A 19,916-nucleotide genomic window follows, 5' to 3' on the forward strand; every position below is an offset into this window, starting at 1 on the left:
AGAGAAGCCACTTGGACCACATCCTTCAACATTACGTTTCTTTTTCTTCTTGGTTTCAGCCCTGCTCCAATCAACCCTCAGCAGCACTTTCCGCTCGGCTTCAATAGATAGATATTGCACCCAAAACTTGGTGAAGATGTGGTCCTGGCTAGAAATTTCTGGTTCCTTCCAGGCTTGTGTGGATCCCTGCAGCCCACCATGAAGTAGATACATCAAGTCCTTCTGATTTCACGCCAAACCTTGTCCATCTACTTAACACAGTCCTGGAAAGGAGCAGGCCCCAAAGTGAGTATGGAGTTGAGACATGAGATCTAACTTATTTATCACTCGATACTTGGCAGGAATATAATTAACACTTAACCCTAAATTTCCTCTTCATTTAAATTTTGTTGTGTTTTGTTTTTTTGAGACATAGTTTCTCTGTGTAACGGCTCTGGCTGTCCTGGAACTCACTCTGTAGACCAGGCTGGTCTTGAACTCACAGAGCTCCGCCTGCCTCTGCCTCCTGAGTGCTGGGTTAAGGTGTGTGTCACTAGCACTCCAGCCATTTTAAAAATTATTACAGGTTATGGGGGCTGGACAGGCTCAGTGGTTTTGAGCACCGGCTGTTCTTCCAGAGGACCCAGGTTCAATTCCCAGCACCCACAGTGGCTCACAAGCATCTGTGACTCCAGTTCCAAAGGGTTCAGCACCCTTTTCTGGCCTCTGTATGCACCAGACACATATGTAGCACACAGTCATACTTACAGATAAAACACTTATACATATTTCTAAAAAAAAAAAATGTATTACCATCACAACCTGCCAGTGGTCATTGCCAAGGAATGAAGCTGAATTTGAGATTGGACAGAACCAGAGGGCTCTAGGCTAATGCCTTTACCAGAATTCAGTGAAACTTTGATTTCAGAGAAACAGTGACGTACCCGCTATTTCTCCTCGCTATCACCAGATGTGCTCAGGATGCAGAAGGTCTCATGGTGAAATGGAGGCTGTGTTCACAATGCCTTGAACACAATAAGCTGCATTGCTGAGGAGGAAGTAAACAGTTCTATGCGAACCGAGTCCCAACAGCAGGGTAGTGTCAAACTACATGTAGGCTACATGTTATGCTTATGCATTTACACATGCTGAGGCACATGCACACGATGGCAAATGGAACACATGAACAAATGGAAGTCAGAGGACCATTTCCAGGAGTCGGTTCCTTCCTTCCGCTATGTAGCTGCTAGGGATAGAACTCAGGACGTTAGTCATGCTAGCAAGCGCTTTTTACCTGCTGAGCCATCTCTACAAACCCCATTCCCTCTTCTCGACAACACATCCTCTCCTGTTCACCTGGGAACAGGGAGAAAGCAGGGGCTCCGCAGAATGGAACCCTTGTTTGTCATTTTTCTTGAGATGGCTAAAAGCAGGGGCAAGAGAAAATTTGGACGGAAAAGGTTAAGAGGTCAGGCAGTGGTGGTGCACACCTTTAATCCCAGCACTCGGGAGGCAGAGGCAGGCGGAGCTCTGAGTTTGAGGCCAGCCTGGTCTGCAGAGCGAGTTCCAGGTCAGTCGGGGGTACACAGAGAGACTCTGTCATGAAAAACAAACAAAAAAGAATGAAAAAGAAAAGAAAAAGGAGGGAGGGAGAGAGAGAAGAAAGGAAGAACAAAGGAAAGAAAGACAGACAGAAAGAAAGAAAGGAAAAGGTTTACTGCTGCTCACCCCCTTCCGCAGCTGCTCCTGGCACCATGCGCGGTTGCTTGTGGAGATGCGTGGGAGTCATGGCATCCTTACTCATCCTGGGATTCTTCATTAGAGTCAGTGAAGCAGCCCGTGCGAAGCATAGCACAACACTGGTGAGTACTGTGGCTAGAGGAACCTCCACCTTCACAGGAGAGCGTTAAAGCCCCTGGGCACACTGTGGGAACGGACAGGAGGAGGGGATGGCCCACAGGACATGGGCGATGAGCACCTGTCTGCTGTCACCTCCTCGCCCGCCACACGCCACACCTGCCGTTTCTTCCCCTTTCTCCTATGAGAAACTGGAAGTGACTCCCCGGTGTAACCCTCAGCGCACAGACAAGGCAGCTGAGGCTTTGGACAGCAGAGCTGTGTGCAGTGAGACTAAGCAAGTAAAGGGACTTTCAGGCTGAGGCAGCATCGGGAAGATGTTAAAGACAGGGCCAGGCTTTCTTTCAGAGCTCACTAGAGGCCTAAGCCAAGTCAGACAATGTCTGCTAGATTGACCAAGATGAAGCAATGACACATGGGAATTGGCTTGGCGGACAGGCCTTCACTCCACAGGATTCCAGGGCCATATGGCTGTGGCTGGAAAGTTCTGGAAGGTGTGGCTCTTGACCAGGAGGGAGAGCAGAAAGCTGAGCCCTAACAGATTACCTGAAATGGATCCCAGGGTCATCCAGTCTGCCCTAGAGAGCATGTGCCAGCTGTGTCCCCAAGATTCTAAGACTCACCACTGTGGCTAGCTAATACTGTATCATCTTGTATTCAGAGTGAAAAGATGAGAATAATACAGCGGGTAGCTCAGGAGCAAATCAGCTCTGAAATGAAGAACCATCTGAAATACTTCACAAAGATGCAGAAAAATCCCCATGCACTCCAGGATGCCAACTACACACTTCTGGCTGGAACTTCTCTCCAGGGAAAGTGTGAGTGTGTGGGAGGAGCCATTGGAATTGGAAACAAATGGGCCAGGCAAGGACTTCCATCAGAAAAGGGGAGTGGGGTCTAAAGGGCTGGGCTGGCAGCCAGTGTGAGGGGCTTTGGGTGATGGCCGGCTAGGACAGGTTCCCACTGGGGTTCGTCTTCCTCCCACCTGATCCCCTGGGTGTCCAGCAGGACCAAGGGGCCAGAGTAACTCTGGGGGGGGGGAGCTGTGGTCATTCCCACTCATGCCAGGCTTCTAGGGAAGGGAAGATGGAGGAAGAAGGTCCAGGGAGACTTGGGACAGGGGCGCCGGGAAAAGTGGGTAATCAAAACAAGAAGGTAGTCTGGCCATTCAAATGCACAGCCCAGTGGGCTGGACTGGTCAGCCGTGAGGGTTTAAAAGGACTTGATGCTCTAGTCCAGGACTGGGGTAGTCCACAATAGCCGAGATAACTCTGAAGGTCAAAGGCAGGCCAAGATCATTTGCTTCCATGGCAGCAGCTACATAGTTTCATGGCAAAGAGAGCCTTATCCTCTATGAAGCTTCTCCCATGGCCTTTCAAAGTATTGAGCCAGCAAGTGAGACTCTATACCTCTGAGCGGGTGTTCACCTCCCACAGCCCTCTACTCCCAGGAGAAGAAGATGGGAACTGGCTTGGGAACTGGCATTAAGTGAGGGGTTGGGAAGAAAGCCTTGCTGAAATCGTGAGAGTGTCCCTGTGTCCCTCAGGGATGCTGACGGTGGGGATCTCCTCCATGCAGCGTACCGGTGGGAGCTACCTCCTAGACACCCTGAAGTCCCTGTTCCAAGCCTCCTCAGAACAGGACCTGGAATACATGCTGGTATTGGTCCTCTTATCAGACACTGACCCCAACTGGCTCAACCAAACAGTTGCCAACATTTCAGGTCTCTTCTTGCCACACATTGAATCCGGGAGGCTAGCGGTGGTCCATGGTCTGCTCGGTGACTCCCTAGCAAAGAGCAGAAACTGTACCTCACCCTGCGGAGAGCTTTATTCTAAGCAGAAAACAAGTTTTGTCCTCCTCATGAATTTTGTCAGCAACCTCTCTGAATACTTCCTGTTGCTAGGAGACAATGTGAAGTGTGCCCCCAGGTTTATGTCTAACATCTACTGGGCAGTGTCCGCCTGGAAAGAGCTCCCTTGGGTAGCCCTGGACTTCTCCAGCATGAAGATCTTTGGGAAGGTTTTCCACACCAGGGATCTGCCCCGCCTGGCCTCCTTCCTGCTCCTCTTCCCTGAGGACACCCCCACCCACTTGCTTCTCTCTGAATTCAGTCTTCTCTTGTCTCAGAATGTTCCAATTCACTTCAGCTTCTCCATCTTCTACCCCATGGGTTACTCAGAGGCTGAAGACTCCTGCTTCCCTGTGCCACAAGACAAGGACTTAGGAGAACCAGACAACCCCGTGGCTACTGTCTTCACGGACATGCTCTCGTTTTGGGACACGATTCCACAATACGCCTACGTCCTCAATGATGACTGCTTATGGGTCATCAACCCTATACAAGGTAACTACTTGCTGGTGGTTCTGGACGAGCCACAGAAAGTCATCCGTGTAGCAGTGTTAACAGGCTTTTCTCAGAATAGAATGAACTACTTACAACAGGCACAGGTACTGCTGGGCTATGCCCTCATGGACTACCCCAAACGCTGTGCTCACTATACCTTGGTAGGGCCTTTGGTGAGAGGGCAGTTGGACCAGATGGTATTTTATGAGGAAGATTCCGTGAAGAAGATTAGTTGTATAAAACTGCTGGTGACAGCAGCTCATGACTCCCCCATCAAGATCGTACAGATCAGAGTCTGGACAGAAGTGCAGGAAGAGGAGAGGTAGAGGGCGCCGTGCCATGACGTTTCTGCAAGGGCTGGGTCTGGGAAGAGGAAATAAATACATCAGTTGGCCAAGAATTTCTCCTCCTTGTGGACACAGTGCTTGTGCAATGTGCTTTCCAAAGTGGGGCCCTGTGCTGGCTGGTTCTTGGAACCCTGACACAAGTCTAGAAATATCTGAGAGGAGGGGGCCTCACCTGAGAACGCGCTTCCACAACGCTGACCTTTGGCTTCCACAATGCTGACCTTTGGCTTCCATAACGCTGACCTTTGGCTTCCATAATGCTGACCTTTGGGGCCTTTTCTGAATTAGTGATGTCTCAAACAAACAAACGTGAAGTGTTCCTAAAGAACATCACAGTGCAAACACACACACGCACACACGCACACACACAAAAGCTGTGCTAGGAAGCCAGATGTCATGACCCATGCCTGTAATCACAGCACTTAGGGCATGGAGGCTCAAAAATTCTGTTACCCTAAGTGCATAGTGAGGACTATTGCATGAGACCCTGTCTTTAAAAAAGGCGGGGGGGGGGGGACGAGGGGGGAGCTAGTGTTGGTGGCACATGCCTTTTTAATCCTAGCACTCAGGAGGCAGAGGCAGGTGGATCTCTGTGAGTTCAAGGCCAGCCTGGGCTATAGAAGGAGTTCTAGGACAGCCAGAGATACACAGAGAAACCCTGTCTCAAAAACCAAAATAAAAATAAAAAAGATCTGGACATGGTAGTGCATGCCTTTAATCCCAGTGCTGGGGAGACAGAGTCAGGAGAATCTCGAGAATCTCTGTGAGTTCAAGGCCAGCCTGGCCTACAGAGCTAGTTCCAAGATATCCAGAACTACATAGAAAGACTACTTCAAAAACAAAATAGGAAGAAAGAGAGAGAGAAAGGAAGGCAGAAGGATGATATAGATGTTAATTCTTCAATGAATAAGAGATGAACCTCAATAAAAATGCAAATGAGAGTGTTTTTACCGTCTACTTCTTCATTTAAAACATTTTTTCCTAACAAAATAGTCTAATAGTGCTCTCCTTTCCCTCATCTCCTCCCAGATCCGATTTCCCCACCACCCAAGCCATCCAACTCTACGCCTTCCTTCTCTCTCTTAGAAAACAAGGAGCCAAGCCAGGTGGTGGTGGCATACGCCTTTAATCCCAGCAGTAGGGAGGCAGAGGCAGGCGGAGAATATTTGTACACTGAAGATGTGTCTAAGCTAAGGCACCTTCTGATTGGTTTAATAAAGAGCTGAATGGCCAATAGCTAGGCAGGAGAGAATAGGCGGGACTTCTGGGAGAGAGGGGCGGAGAGACACCAGGGAGCTGAGAAACGTAAAAGCCTATGGCAGAGTGTAGATTGCTAGGAGCAGGGTATATGAGTTACAAGAGCTAGGTGGGGACACGCCTAAAGTCCAAGCTCTCATAATCAACGAGTCCCCGTGTCATTATTTCCCGGCTGGCGATCCAAGAAAGTCTGACAAGAAAGCTTGCTACAGATCTCTGAGTTCAAGGCCAGCGTGGTCCACAGAGCAAATTCCAGGACAGCCAGCGCAACACAGAAAAAACCCCTGTCTCCAAAAACCAAAAACCAACCATACAAACAAAAAGATCAAACAAAGCCATTATGAAACAAAACATCTCCAAAAGTGCCACTGAGTTTGTGTTGGCCATGGGGCCTCCCTCGGGACTGCAGTGAAGAAAACCGATTGTTTCCTTTTTGAATGGTTGTTAAATGGAGACGGCTTCCGGGAAGGGAAGGGAGTCCCTGCTCACTCTCCCTCTCAGCGCAGGGACCCCATCTGTCTTAGATGGGTCCCTAGGTGTCATCCGTGCCCTCCAGCTTTACAGTCTTCCCTCCTCTTTGTCTGCTGTTCTTAAACTTGCTCCAAAGCTGCAGAAATGATGACTGCTTTTAGTCAATTGCTTTTCACTGCAGTGAGTTTTCTCCTTTGCATTAGAAAAAGAACGGTGGGCCAGGCGTGGTGGCGCAAACCTTTGATCCCAGCACTTGGGAGGCAGAGCCAGGAGCGTCTGTGTAAACTCTGTCTACATAGTGAGTTGCAGAATGCTAGGCCAACCAGGGTTACATAGTGAGGTCCCGTCTCAAAAATAGATAACAAACAGTACACTTACATTATCTATCTTTTTTTTTTTTTTTTTTTTTTTGGAGACAATATCTGACTGTGTATCCCAGGAAGGCTATGTAAACCTGTCTAGCTTTGTTTTGAGCTCACAGAGGCCCACCTGCCTCTGTTGCCCATCCCAGCCCTCCAGGATAAGATAAAAGGCATGCACCTCCTTACTGGCTTATTACTTTTATGTGTTTTTTTTGGGGGGTGGGGGGCTTGTCTTCATGTATGCATGTATGTCTGTGAGCTACATGTATTCATGGTGCCCACAGGGCCAGAAGAAGGTACCCTGTACCTGAAACTGAAGTCACAGGCGGTTATGAGCCACCAGGAATTAAACTCAGGCACTCTGGAAGAGCAGCCATCTGGCTTTCTCATTTAGATTTCTTTGAGGATGGGGTTGGTTAGGGAGCTCAAGACAGGGTTTTTCTGTGTAGCTCTGGCTGTTTGGAACTCTCTCTGTAGACCAGGCTGACCTTGAACTCACGGAGACCTGACAGCCTCTGCCTCCTAGTACTGCGATTAAAGGTGTGCACCACCACCCCACCACTCTACCCCAGCCTTTAATTTACATTTTAAAAATATCACTTTTAACCCTGCGTGTGTATTGGTGTCAGTATGGTCACATGAGTGCATGCCCCTTCAGAAGCAAGAGGCGTCAGATCCCCCTGGAGCTGAGTTATAGGCATTCATAAGTTATAGGCATTCATGACATAGGAACCAGATCCTGAACTTGGGTCCTCTACAAGAGCAGTCCACACTCTTAACCTCTGAGCCATCTCTCCAGGCGCATGCGCGCCCGTGTACACACACACACACACACACACACACACACACACACACACACACACTTTTATTTTAAACCCAGGCTGCCAACAGCCCTAGAAGGTAATGTCTTCCTCCAGGGCACAGGGCAGGTTTGTTTATAAAGACAGCAACTCCCTCTGCAGAGATTTAGAGGCTGCCTCTGCAGTGATATTAAAACAGCGAGAATCCTCTTTCCTCCCTAGAGAAGATCTGTTTGTTTCCTAACCAGAACCATAGAGGTAATGTCTCCCTGTGCAGCAGAGGTTGGGCAGGTTTGATAATGGTCCCCTGATAAAATCAGAGCTCTCCTGAGATTAGCATGCCTCAGCCACGATTGGGGCCCTCCGTGTGAGCAGTACCCACCCAAGCCTCAGTGAGCCATCTCTCTGTAGATTCCCCTGGGACTGCAGGGCCAGGGGGATTGCTGCTACATGAAGCCCACAGTGCTTGCATCACCAGGGAGATCTGGAATGTCCCAGAACAGCTAGCTCCCTGGTGCTCAGGGAGTGCTCGGTTTCTTAACAGCAGCAGGGGTTGCGTTTTCTTTTCTGTATTTTTTTTTCCCAGAGTCCTTTCTTCCTTCTTTATTATTTGTACTGTTCAAGGCACTCAGGACGCATTAGTAAACACACAGAGGCTGTTCCCCCAGGGGCTTGTGCACAGAAGAGGGAGCAGAGATGTTAGGCAGATGCGTGAGTGTGTTCCAGGCGAACTGTGGAGGTTTTCTATCAACAGAGTGGCACAATGTGCTGAAGTGATAGAAGGAAGCTAACATCAGCACTCTACGAAGAAGCAGGCAGATCTCTGAGTTCAAGGCCAGCCTGGTCTACACAGCCAGTGGCAGGTCACCAAGTCAATTAAATTGCATACATACGTTAATTACCATTAAAGTAATTGAAGGAGGAAAGAGGTGGAAATGAGGGCATTTAGGATGCAACTACAGGAATCCACAGAAAATACAGCGGTACGGCAGAACCACAGCAGTGGACGACGGGGTGGGAACCCGCTTGGATCGATCAACCCAAGATTAGGGAAGATTGGTTGTAGGGGTTGAGAAAAGGAGCCAGATGCTGTTCTAGAGAGATGAGTTGCTCCCCACTGAAATGGAGGCAGCTTGTGCTGTGTCATTGAAAGAAACAATCGTGTGAGTGTGTGTGTGTGTGTGAGTGTGTGTGTGTGAGTGTGTGTGTGTGAGTGTGTGTGTGAGTGTGTGTGTGTGAGTGTGTGTGTGTGAGTGTGTGTGTGTGTGAGTGTGTGTGTGAGTGTGTGTGTGTGTGTGAGTGTGTGTGTGTGTGTGAGTGTGTGTGTGTGAGTGTGTGTGTGTGAGTGTGTGTGTGTGAGTGTGTGTGTGTGAGTGTGTGTGTGTGAGTGTGTGTGTGTGAGTGTGTGTGTGTGTGAGTGTGTGTGTGAGTGTGTGTGTGTGTGAGTGTGTGTGTGTGAGTGTGTGTGTGTGAGTGTGTGTGTGTGTGTGTGTGTGTGTGAGTGTGTGTGTGTGAGTGTGTGAGTGTGTGTGTGTGTGTGTGTGTGTGTCTGTCACTACTTCGTTCAATCTATCCCCCAGTACTTCATGTTGTCTATTGATACTAATGCATTTATTATTACTAGAACAGGCGGAAGGGATGGCTCAGGAGTTAAGAGCACCTACCACTTTTTCAGAAGACATGGGTTTGGTTCCCAGCACCCACATGGTGGCTCACAACCATTTTGAACTCCAGTTGCAGAGGATCTGATGCCCTTTGCTGGCCTTTGCAGGCGCCAGACGCACACTTGGTACACAGACATACACACAAGCAAAACACCCACACACACACGAAATGAAAAGACACTTTCTCTTTAAAAGATAAATTATTGGAGCTGGAGAGAAGGGCACTGATGCCTCTTCCAGAGGACCTGAAGTTTGATCCCTGTGCCAGTGACTGCAGCCCCAGGGGATGAGATACCCCCTTCTGACCATCCTGTCCTGTGACACATGTACATACATGCAGACACAACGCCCATATACATAACCATAGATAATTAAAATGTTTTAAAGATAAACTATTGCTATAACAGTATCTTATAAGACCAGCAAAATGGGTTGTTTTGTATTTTTAATTGACAGGTAAAATGTACTCACCATATACAATGTAAAATGATTATACATATACACATATATTAGAATAGCTATCTCTCACTAACATGTGCTTTATCACACAATGCTTCTGTTTTTCTCTGGAAAACAAAGGATTGAGACTGTAGAGTAAGAAAGCACAAGGGAGGTTTTGGAAGTGGTAAAGTTATCCTTTATCTTGATTGTGGTGATTACACAAATCTGTATGTGCTGTAAAATTCATATAACAATACATCAAAAGCCTACTTTATTATATAACAATGTGCAATTATTGTATGTGTGACAGTGGCATCATGGTTCTTTTTAAGGCTTTATCTTTCCAAGGCATATGCTAAAATATTTCAGGGCAAATTATATTAAGCATGGGGTGCTACAGAATATTAGCTTAAGATGTATTCCATTTGTTTACGCTGTGGGTCATTTGTTTAATCGTGCAAAGATGTGTTGCTTTTGTTGATGCTGCATTTGTTTGCCTCTGTGAAGCTGTGTTACTTTGTCTAAAATACCTGATTGGCTTAAAAAAGAACTGAACTGCCAATAACTAGGCAAGAAGGAGAAATGGGTGGGGCTGGCAGGCAGAGAGAATACAAAAGAGAGGAGCTAGGAGCCAGAAAAGGAGGCAAGGAGGATGCCAGGGACCAGCCACCCAGCAACAGAGCCAGCCACGGAGTAAGAAGGAAAGAAAGACATATAGAATAAAGAAAGGTAAGAAGCCCAAAGGCAAAGCATAGTTAAAGAGAAACAGGGTAATTAGTTAAATTAGAAAAGGTGGCTAGAAGCAGCCTAAGCTAAGGCTGGGCATTCAGAAGTAAAAATAAGTCTCCGTATGTTTATCTGGGAGCTGGAAGGCGGGCCCCCAGAGAGTGAAAAACAAAACTACAATGGGGTTTGTTTAAAATAATGCTGGAAGGGATGAGCAAATTGAACTGCTCGATGAGTAAAGTTCTTGCCACACAGGCCTGAGAACTTGAGGTTTTCACCAGTGCCCATGGGAAAAGATGGATGTGGTAGTATATACCTATAACCCCAGATCTAGGAAGTAGAGATAAGAGGATCCTGGGACTTACAGGCCAGCCAGTAGCTGCAGGCAATCAGGCAGCTCCAGGTTCAGTGACTGACCTTGTCTCAGAATATATGGTAGACGCTGAGTATAGCGGTGAACACTTTAGTCCCAGCACTCAGGAAGCAGAGGCGCATGGACCTCTGTGTAGACTAGTCTGGTCTCGAACTCACAGAGATCCATCTGCCTCTGCCTCCCTACTACTGGGACTAAAGGCGTGTGCCACCACTGCCTGACACCCAACTCTTTATTTTTAGTTTTTTGGGGAGAGAGGAGGTTCATGGGGTGCTGGGTCAAGTCATTGCTTAAACCAATAGGCTGGTGTCAGGGGTGGTGTCGAAGTAAAGCTTCAGTTGCCTTTCAAAACAAGGTCTCTTTTTTAAGGCTCCTTCAGAGGAGGTGGGGGGTGGTGCTCCACCATCAGGGCAATAAGCCTGGTTAATATGTGACCAGCAGAATGGAATGACCTGCAGGGTACACAGGGCTGTTAATGTGTAGCATTGGTCAAGCAGCTCAGGTCATTCCTGAGCAGCATGGAGGTTGGGCCTTTCGGCCCTCTATGGCCATGGCCTACTTACGCGAAAGGTCTGTCTTCCTGCCGGAGACAAGACAGTGGAGGACACACAGCGGTCTCACATACTCCACCCAGTGGTTCCCAGAAGCACACTCTAGCCGCGCCACGCCCCGTTGACTGTAAGTACACTTTCCTCTTGTTCTGCATCTCCCCCTCCCTGCCCCATCCCACTCAGGAAAAGGAGGGGGAGGACCTGGAGCCTCTACAGACCCAGGCAGTAAGAAGGTCAGTGGCGGTCGCTAAGTCAGAGGCTCCAGAAGGTAATCCATGGGTCTGCCAGACCGGAAAAATAAGTAAATAAATAAAAAAGAAGGGGCTGGATGTGGTGGTGCATGCCGACAGGATATGCCAGAGAGGCAGAGGCAGGAGGATCGTGAATTGGAGGCCAGGTGGTGCACAGTCATCTGCAATCCCAGTTTTTCTCATTTCTTTGGGCATAAGGCATGCACACGGTACACATACATACAAGCATACATAAATACCAACAGGCAAGATAGTCATACACAGAAGATAAAATGAGGAATTATTTTTTAAAAGTTAGAAAGCATGGACCCGCCCCCCACCATTTCAACCTTTCCTACAGAGATGGGCACTTCCCCATGCCCTGTGACGCTGACTTCCCTATAGACAGTGTTTCTGAACTGTCCTTAAACAGTGTTTCAGAGCAGACGTTCAAGCTGCTGTGAACGCTCTGACAGGCATGAGCCCAGGTCTGAGTGACATTTCCAGCTAGCCCAGATAAGGAAAACAAAACCTTTCTTGGGTCACTCAGAGTTGACTGAAAACCGAGGCTTCATTGTCCCTAATGCCCTGAAGGTGTTCATCGCCACTGTCGATAATGCCATTCACAGATGTTTCAACCAGTACTGTATCTCAAACAGCAAATGCCACTCCGTTTGGGAAACTTGTGTGAGAAAGCATGGCCATCTTGGCAAATGTGCAGCCCCAGCGGCTTCTGGTCTGTTTCTGGTCCCTGTTCCATGCTTGTACTGTGGGCAGAGCTGAGTCCTAAACCCTAAGGGAGCCTTGACGCTGTCTTCTGAGTTGTAGTATTCATTTAGCATCTTGCCCCCGACAGGCATTACACTAAAGATGAGCACATCTCACTAGGCCTCAGAATAACTTTATAGACCAAAACCCTTGGAAATTATGAAGTATATTCACCTATTGATGAAGAAATGCAGAGGAATGGAATGGGATAAGCTGTGCAAGGTCACGGGGCCACAAAGGCGAGACGTATCATTCTTGTGCAGTATTACCTGCCTTGGTGAGGACCCATACTTGGTGGGAAGCTCGACTTAAACCAAAAGGAAGCCCTTGTTTTTTTGTTTGTTTGTTCGTTTTGTTTTTTGTTTTTTAAAATATTTATTATTTGTTTATGTTTTGTGAGTGCTAGGCTTCCTTGTTTGAATACATGTGCACCGTGTGTGTAGTGCCTGAGGATGCCAGAAGAGGGCACCAGAACCCCTCGAATTAGACTGACAGCCGGTCTCAAGGCTAGTATGTGGGTGCTGGGAACCCGGCCAGCGCCCTTCTCAGAGTGGTGAGCTCTTAACCAGGAAGCCATTTCCCCAGCCCCTCCTAACTGGTTCTGATGAACTGGTGAGCAAAATCGGTTGTTTTGTTTGAAGGACTAGGAAATGAAGTCGCTGTGCCACTCTTCCTGGAACAGACATCAGCCAGACAGTACAATTGCCTGGCGTGGCAACCTGCTGGGGGAAAAAAAAAATGATATTAAAAAAATAAGTCCCAAGAACTGCCATCTGATGACTTCCTGTTGTATTTTAACCCCGTCTCTGGCTCAACACTCCACTTTCCACGAGGCTTTCAAGCCTGCTAGAAGCTTTCTCATCACGCGAACTAGCCTGGCTCCACGTTAGAGAGAACGGCCATCCCTCCCCTTTGGAGCACCCGTAAGTGGGGGGGATCCAGACCAGAAAGCTAGAAAGGAGTGGACTGGGACTGCCTGGACACCGGCACGCATACTCGGACCACCCGATCCTGAGGAAGAGGAGGATGACCACACCGGCTTCTCCTTAGACCACGCCCTGGGGCGCTCCGCCCCCGGAGCCCCGCCCCGCCCCCGGAGCCCCGCCCCCGGGCCCGCCCCGCGGCGCATTGTGGGATCTGTCAGCCCCACCGGAGCCTGACGCGGCGCTCGGTCATGGGGATCCAGCCGGTAAGACCCCCGTTCGATGCCCTGAGCCCGGGGTGCCCGGCCCAGCTCGGCTCCGCGGGGCAGCGCTGGATGCCGGGGTCTCGCTGCATCCACTGCGGGCTGGGGAAGCTGCCCCGCTCACTGCTGCGGCTTTGGCATACTTTCTCGCTGGAGCTCGGGATCGCCGCCCCTGGTCCCCCACCCACACCCCACCCCTGGCTCCCCTTCTCCGTGGCGATCACGCTTCCCCCTCTGCCCGTAGAGCCCGGTCCTGCTGGCCTCTCTGGGGGTGGGGCTGCTTACTCTGTTCGGACTGGCTGTGGGTGCCTACCTGGTTCGAAGATCCCGCCGGCCGCAGGTCACTCTCCAGGACCCGGATGAGAAGTATCTGCTGCGACTGCTAGACAAGACCGTAAGTTGTGAAGGGGGCTAGGGTACAGAGGGCACCGAAGCTCTCCCGTTCCGAGGGACAGCCTCCCGCGGGGGTTGGCTTGCTCGAAGGCACTTGGCAGACCAGACCTGCTTGATGAAACATCTTTGTCATTCATCCCCTAGACCGTGAGCCATAACACCAGGAGGTTCCGCTTTGCCCTGCCCACCGCCCACCACATTCTGGGACTGCCTGTGGGTGAGGAAACGGGAGCGGGCTTCTCTCCTTGGTATGCTAGGAGGTCGAGTCCCTGCTTAGCTATTTCCCCTGTACACCTCATTCCCCTTTACTCATTTGGCTCGGAATCCTTCAGCCTGTGAGGGACCACTCCCGTAGGGTGTGGCTTCTGTGCCTCCAGACATCTCTAACCGCCAGCGTAGTCCTTCGTGTTTCCTGTAGGATTTGTCATAACCCCCCTCCCACCCCAGCAAACACTAATTTCTTTCCGTTGTGCAAACCCTCTGCTCACCTGGGGCTCGCTGCTAAGGTCAGGGCAGTAGCTGAGGGTGTTTCTCCGGTGGGAGGAGGCAAAACTACTGCCTCGGGGTCCTCCCCAGGGGACAGTTCTTTGGACCTGCACCAAGAACCAAACTATCCTTTTCTCTCAAATCTGAGTGTTTTTGAAAGGTGATAGGGCCATAGCATATTTACAGCAGCTCGTGTAACCCTCCCCCGTGGTTCCCAGGCAAGCATGTCTACCTCTCTGCCCGAGTTGATGGCAGTCTGGTCATCAGGCCTTACACTCCTGTCACCGGTGATGAAGACCGAGGCTACGTGGATCTTGTCATCAAGGTAAGAGTAGAGAAAGGAAATCTGGGGGCTGGGGAGATGGATACCCGAGAATTACCATAAACTCAGGGCTTGGGGGCCAACTAACCTTTCAAGAACGAGGAAGATCCTGTCTCAAACAAGATGAAAGACACAGACCAACACACACACACACAGACACACACACGCGCGCACACACACATTTTCTTCCTCTCTTCCTCATCAGGTTTATCAAAAAGGTGTGCACCCCAAATTTCCTGAAGGAGGAAAGATGTCTCAGTACCTGGATAGCCTGAAGATTGGGGATGTGGTTGAGTTCCGGGGGCCAAGTGGGTTGCTCAGTTATGCTGGAAAAGGTGAGTATCTGTCTTTTCCTTCCTACTGTCTCAGCTCTGCCCCTGCAGTACCCTGGTATGCGTGCATGTGTGTACCTGTATCAGGTCTCCTAAAACACCTATGCTACAGAAAGACAGGCTTCACTTTGTTCACCAGTCATGGCGGACAGCTGTGGAGATTACCAAAGTAAACCTGTGCCTCTCCTTCCCTCCCTCAAAGATTCCTCCCTCTGCCTAAGGACCAAAAGAGAAAGCTTTTAGACCTTCCCAAGGTAATAGCTGGGTGCTGTACCATAGCCCTGGTGATGCTCCTGCCCACTAGGGAAACTAAATTCACCCTGGGCCGGTGCCTACCACCTTCACCAGGGAGCAAGCCTCTGCCAGAGTGTTTGCTACACACACACACACACACACACACACACACACACACACACACACACCTTCCCTTGCCCCCACTTGTCAGTGAATCTCACAGACTGTGGGACCACTGGGCTTCTTTGGGATGTGGCTTCTGTGTCCCTACTATGTGAACTGGCCGGTGGGCAGACAGCCCAGCCCCTTTGCCCTTCCTGTGTAATTAATTGTCAGGGCCAGTTTAACTCAAACCTCTGTCCATGTCCCAGGATCAGATTTCACCGCAGCTTCTAAAACAGCCTGGGGCACGATTTCAACCCTGCAGTTGTTTACTCAGTTGTTGCTTGGAGCTGACTCTGACTCTTCACTTTGGCTTCTCAGGGAATTTTAACATTCAGCCCAACAAAAAATCTCCACCTGAACTGCGAGTGGCAAAGAAATTGGGAATGATTGCTGGTGGGACAGGTCTGTGATTTTTGCTTAGTATTGTCTGGTTTGGCTATGCAGAGTTCTAGATGATCTCGGGTTTTACAACAGAGGACAGGCCATTAATCAAGGGACCTTTCCTCAGTAGCTGAAATCATAAGCAAGTAGAAACAAAATAAAAATAAAATCACAGAACGAGAGCAATCAATCAGGCAGGTTCTCCACAAACTGAGTGGGTTTAATGACTTTGAGAGGAACAGATAGTTGAGGAGGAAAAGCCAGGCTTGGTGGGTCAGATCTGTAGTTCCAGCTAGTTTGAATCAAGAGGCTCACAAAGCTTAGGATCGGCCTTGGCTACTTTGTACATAAATACAGAGTTCTAGCCACGTTCAGTGAACGCGGTGGATAAATACAGAGTTCTAGCCACGTTCAGTGAACGCGGTGGTAGAAGAGCACTTACCTAGCATGTTCGATGTCCTGGAGTCAATCCTCTATGTCATAAAAGGAAAAAAAAATGTACAGTAGTAATGATCTTAGATAACTACTACTCTGTTAGTACTTAACTACAAGCCTTTCTCATCTGCAGATGAGGAAATGGAGATTCCTAGAGCTTAGGTTTCCACAGGGTCCTTTGGTTGGTTTTGGTTTTCAGAGACAAGATTTCACTGTGTAGCCAATGGCTGTCCTGGAACTCATTCTGTAGACCAGCCTGGGCTCTGCCTCCCAAGTACTTGGATTAAAGACGTGCACCACCCCTGCCCGGCTACCACAGGGTTATTTTAGTTAGTAATGGCCACAGGCAGGATTCAAATCTGACTCTGCCTAATTCCAAAGAACACATTCTTACCCTCTGTAAGCAATGTTCCAGAACTCTTATCACTGAAGCAAGATCTTGTTATGTAGCTCTGGTTGGCTCAGAACCCACTGTGCCCTCACAGAGATGTGACAGAGTGCTGGGCGTTAAAGCCATGTGCTATCAGATCTGGCCTAATCGATAATGTTTGTGTTCTTACCTCCAAGGGACTTTCAGAGCAAGTGTCTCAGATCCTCTGCTTAGGAGGATGTCTACACCGTATTCTTATGTGAACATTAGGCTCCAGAACTGTAGGTCCTGGAGAAAGGGCAGGTGGAGGTCAGAGGATTAAACACAAGGAGAAAACGCATGGAGTGTGAGCGGCATGCTCTGAGATGACAGAGTTGGTCAGCACAGGAGCTGGGACGGAGCAGAGAGAGCGCATCTCTCTAGCTGACGCATCTCTCTGGGCTGGACCCTCCTGCAGGAATCACCCCGATGCTGCAGCTGATCCGGGCCATCCTCAAAGTCCCTGAAGATCCAACTCAGTGCTTTCTGCTCTTTGCTAACCAGGTTCGTTGGCTTTCCGGAGCCCCGGGATTTTAAAGTTGGCCGTGGGAGTAGATAGGGCTGAGGGAGAGGACTGGCTCAGGGCCTATCCTAGTATCTGTCCAGAGACCCTCTGTGAATGCAGGGTCCTCCATCACGAACAGAAGGAAGGGCAGGGACCAGCAGGAAGAAGGTGTAGATTTGGTTCCCAATTCCCGCATGGCATCTCACAACCTTCTCCATGTCCAGTTCTAGGAGACCTGGCACTCTCTTCCCAGGGGCAATGGGTACCCACGCAATGCACTTAGCATACACACCGGCAAAACCCTCATAAAATAAAAATAAATACTGAAGAGAGGAAGAGAGAGAGGAAGGGAGGAAGGAAGAAAAGAAAGAAAAGGAACAGAGTACTAAGCCAAATTTCTTCCTTGGCCCCAGGGAAACAAGAGAAGATGGAGGTGTCATGTGCTGAGGATAGGGACTCGGGCCTTCTTGTTCAAATGTCCCTTTCTCATGGGTAAATGAGCTCACCTCCTGATCCTTAGTGCCTAAAAGTACTGCCAAGTCTTGACTCTTCTTAGAACTTGAGCATGCCTTTAGCATTGTCCTTCCTTCTTGGCCGGAAGGTTGTCATAGCCAAGGGCTCTTCTGATGTGGGCCTGAGGTTTCTAAGACCCAGCTTCCCCGTTTGCATTCCAGACTGAAAAGGACATAATCCTACGGGAGGACCTAGAGGAGCTGCAGGCCCAGTATCCCAACCGCTTTAAGCTCTGGTTCACTCTGGACCACCCTCCGGAAGGTATCTCATCATTTCTGAACATCTGGATAAGTCCTTTTGTTACCTAAATCAGACCTTGCCCCTGTGGGAGTTCTAGGTCCAGTAAAACAGGCCCTCCCGACACTGCCAGGGTCCTAAATCCATGTGCACAGACCAAATGACCTCCTGACCCCTTTCCTTCCTTCCCGCTCCTGTTTTTCAGGCGGGTGGCAGGAATGTGGCTCTAGTTGCTTCTATAACCTGCCACCTTCTCAGGAAAGACCCCCACCTCTGGTCTTCCCTGTGGCCTGTCCTGGAAACAGCACATTCTCTTGCTGATGTGGATCTGTTCTCCTCTCCCTATAATCCAGAGTGGACCTACAGCAAGGGCTTCGTGACTGCTGACATGATCCAGGAGCACCTGCCCGCCCCCGCCGATGACGTCCTGCTGCTGCTCTGTGGGCCACCGCCCATGGTGCAGCTGGCCTGCCACCCGAACTTGGACAAGCTGGGCTATTCACAAAAGATGCGGTTCACCTACTGAGCGTCTCGACGCCTCCCTCACCCCATGCGTGCGGTTGTCGGTCGTCCCCAGTCAGTTCGCGACCACCACGAGGTCAAGTGCCTTTGTTTTGTGTGTGTGTCTCATCCGGAAACCGGATGCTTGAAGAAACAACACTCCTCTAGCTATGGTAGAGGCAGGTCAGGCTGGAAGCCTCCCTAACCCTAATCCCGTAAGATAGAAGGTGCAGATGAAGTTCACCAAGCACAGGAAAAAGGAGCATGTACATTTGTCAGAAGGCTGGCTAGTTCTTGAGGGCAGCATGGGCTCACCTTCTTCGTGTCTGTGACGGAGGCAATGGGAAGGGTGTAATTCATTTTGCTCAGTATTCAGCAACTCTACTACTTATGTGAGTAGCCGTTGAGTGGGTTTACAGACAGGGTCCTGCGGAAAGTGAAGGAAAGGAATTATCTTCCACAACTCTAAACCTCAGAGAAAGGAGTCTGACCACATATTTTCGTGTGTGTCTCTCAGCCCCTGCCCAGGCTAGAGCGAAATGCTTACCCATAATTTACGACTGCTGCTTGTACAAGGAGTCTCTGGCTGTTCAAATAAATGGAGCTGAGCCCCCCCCCCCCATGATCTCAGGAGTCATTGTGTCTGGGGTGTTTGTCTCCTGATGCCTGAGGACATTGGAAGGGAAGGGTTCCCAGCGCAGAATCTCCTGGGTGTTTTAAAGAGCTTCTGAGGAGTTGTGCCTTGTGCTGAAATGTGAGCCACCACCAGACACAGGGCTCATTCCTGCAGAGCCAGGGCCCAAGTCCTCCCTTGGATGGAGGGAAGAAAAGATGGGCAGAGGAGGCTCCTAGAGTATGGGTAGCCCTTCCAGTGGTCCCTTAGTTTGGTCAGTCTTCGCTCTTCCTGTGGGCCTGCCTTCATGTTACTTCTCCTTCAGAAAGTATTGCCTTTCCATCTGGGAGGGACAGCTGCCCTTTTAAAAAGTAACCTGGCATCACCAGGTCTGGACAGATTTGGTGGCAGGACAGAGTTGGCCTCTCCCAGGCCCATCAGTCCTAAATAGCCTGCTGTGCTGGAGAATTCAAGATTCTCCTCATTCGTCCCCGGATAGGACTAAGGCAGCATTGCGGCTTTGTTGTTAGTCTCATTGGAAGAAAACAATGCTTTGGATTCAGTTGGAAGGTCAATTTTGTTTTGTTTTCCATTATGTTGTGTATGTGTGGGTGTTTTGCCTGTATGCACGTCTATGCACCATATGCATGCAGTACCCAAGAATGCCAAGAGACAGCATCAGATCCCAGGGAACTGGAGTTAGCGACATTTGAGAGCTGTGCATGGGGGTGCTTGGAATTGAACCCCGATCCTCTGGAGGAGCAGCCAGTGATATTAACTGTTGAGTCATCTCGCCAGTCCCTCAACATTGTTTTTCTGCATGGAACTGGCTATCTGCTCTGGGATCCTGATAGAAGATTTATGAGACCCTTAGAATTCACACACACACACACACACACACACACACACACACACACAAAGAGAGAGAGAGAGAGAGAGAGATCCTAATGGCATTAGGACAGATAGTTCAGTAATTCTGTTGGTGTTATTCCATCTAATGTATCTTGACTATTTAGTACGTGTGTGCCACT

At 49.4% G+C, this 19,916-nt stretch overlaps 2 protein-coding genes across 2 annotated transcripts; both read left to right on the top strand.

Annotated features, from left to right (window-relative positions):
• The first annotated feature begins 1,725 nt into the window (after positions 1-1,725).
• LOC127236405 (alpha-1,3-mannosyl-glycoprotein 4-beta-N-acetylglucosaminyltransferase-like protein MGAT4E) lies at positions 1,726-4,509 on the top strand. The gene is made up of 3 exons (XM_051204022.1): positions 1,726-1,841; positions 2,498-2,654; positions 3,383-4,509. The coding sequence occupies exons 1-3, from the start codon at positions 1,734-1,736 to the stop codon at positions 4,507-4,509; spliced, it is 1,392 nt and encodes a 463-aa protein (XP_051059979.1). The 5' UTR covers positions 1,726-1,733.
• Positions 4,510-13,270: 8,761 nt separating this feature from the next.
• On the top strand, positions 13,271-18,894 carry LOC127236323 (NADH-cytochrome b5 reductase 1). Its single transcript, XM_051203933.1, has 9 exons — positions 13,271-13,362; positions 13,604-13,753; positions 13,897-13,969; positions 14,457-14,563; positions 14,766-14,895; positions 15,610-15,693; positions 16,935-17,020; positions 17,696-17,795; positions 18,125-18,894. The coding sequence occupies exons 1-9, from the start codon at positions 13,348-13,350 to the stop codon at positions 18,295-18,297; spliced, it is 918 nt and encodes a 305-aa protein (XP_051059890.1). The 5' UTR covers positions 13,271-13,347; the 3' UTR covers positions 18,298-18,894.
• The last annotated feature ends 1,022 nt before the right edge of the window (positions 18,895-19,916 follow it).

This window comes from Phodopus roborovskii, unplaced genomic scaffold (genome assembly GCF_943737965.1).
Source record: "Phodopus roborovskii unplaced genomic scaffold, PHOROB, whole genome shotgun sequence".
Classification (NCBI taxonomy): Eukaryota; Metazoa; Chordata; class Mammalia; order Rodentia; family Cricetidae; genus Phodopus; species Phodopus roborovskii.

Bases quoted from the DNA above. Each gene is read 5' to 3' on its own strand.
- LOC127236405 (XM_051204022.1), top strand. From the start codon at position 1,734: ATGCGCGGTTGCTTGTGGAGATGCGTGGGAGTCATGGCATCCTTACTC. The intron at 1,842-2,497 runs GTGAGTACTGTG...TCTTGTATTCAG, and splicing joins CGAAGCATAGCACAACACTG to AGTGAAAAGATGAGAATAAT. The intron at 2,655-3,382 runs GTGAGTGTGTGG...TGTGTCCCTCAG, and splicing joins AACTTCTCTCCAGGGAAAGT to GGATGCTGACGGTGGGGATC.
- LOC127236323 (XM_051203933.1), top strand. The intron at 15,694-16,934 runs GTCTGTGATTTT...ACCCTCCTGCAG, and splicing joins AATGATTGCTGGTGGGACAG to GAATCACCCCGATGCTGCAG. The intron at 17,021-17,695 runs GTTCGTTGGCTT...TTTGCATTCCAG, and splicing joins TTCTGCTCTTTGCTAACCAG to ACTGAAAAGGACATAATCCT.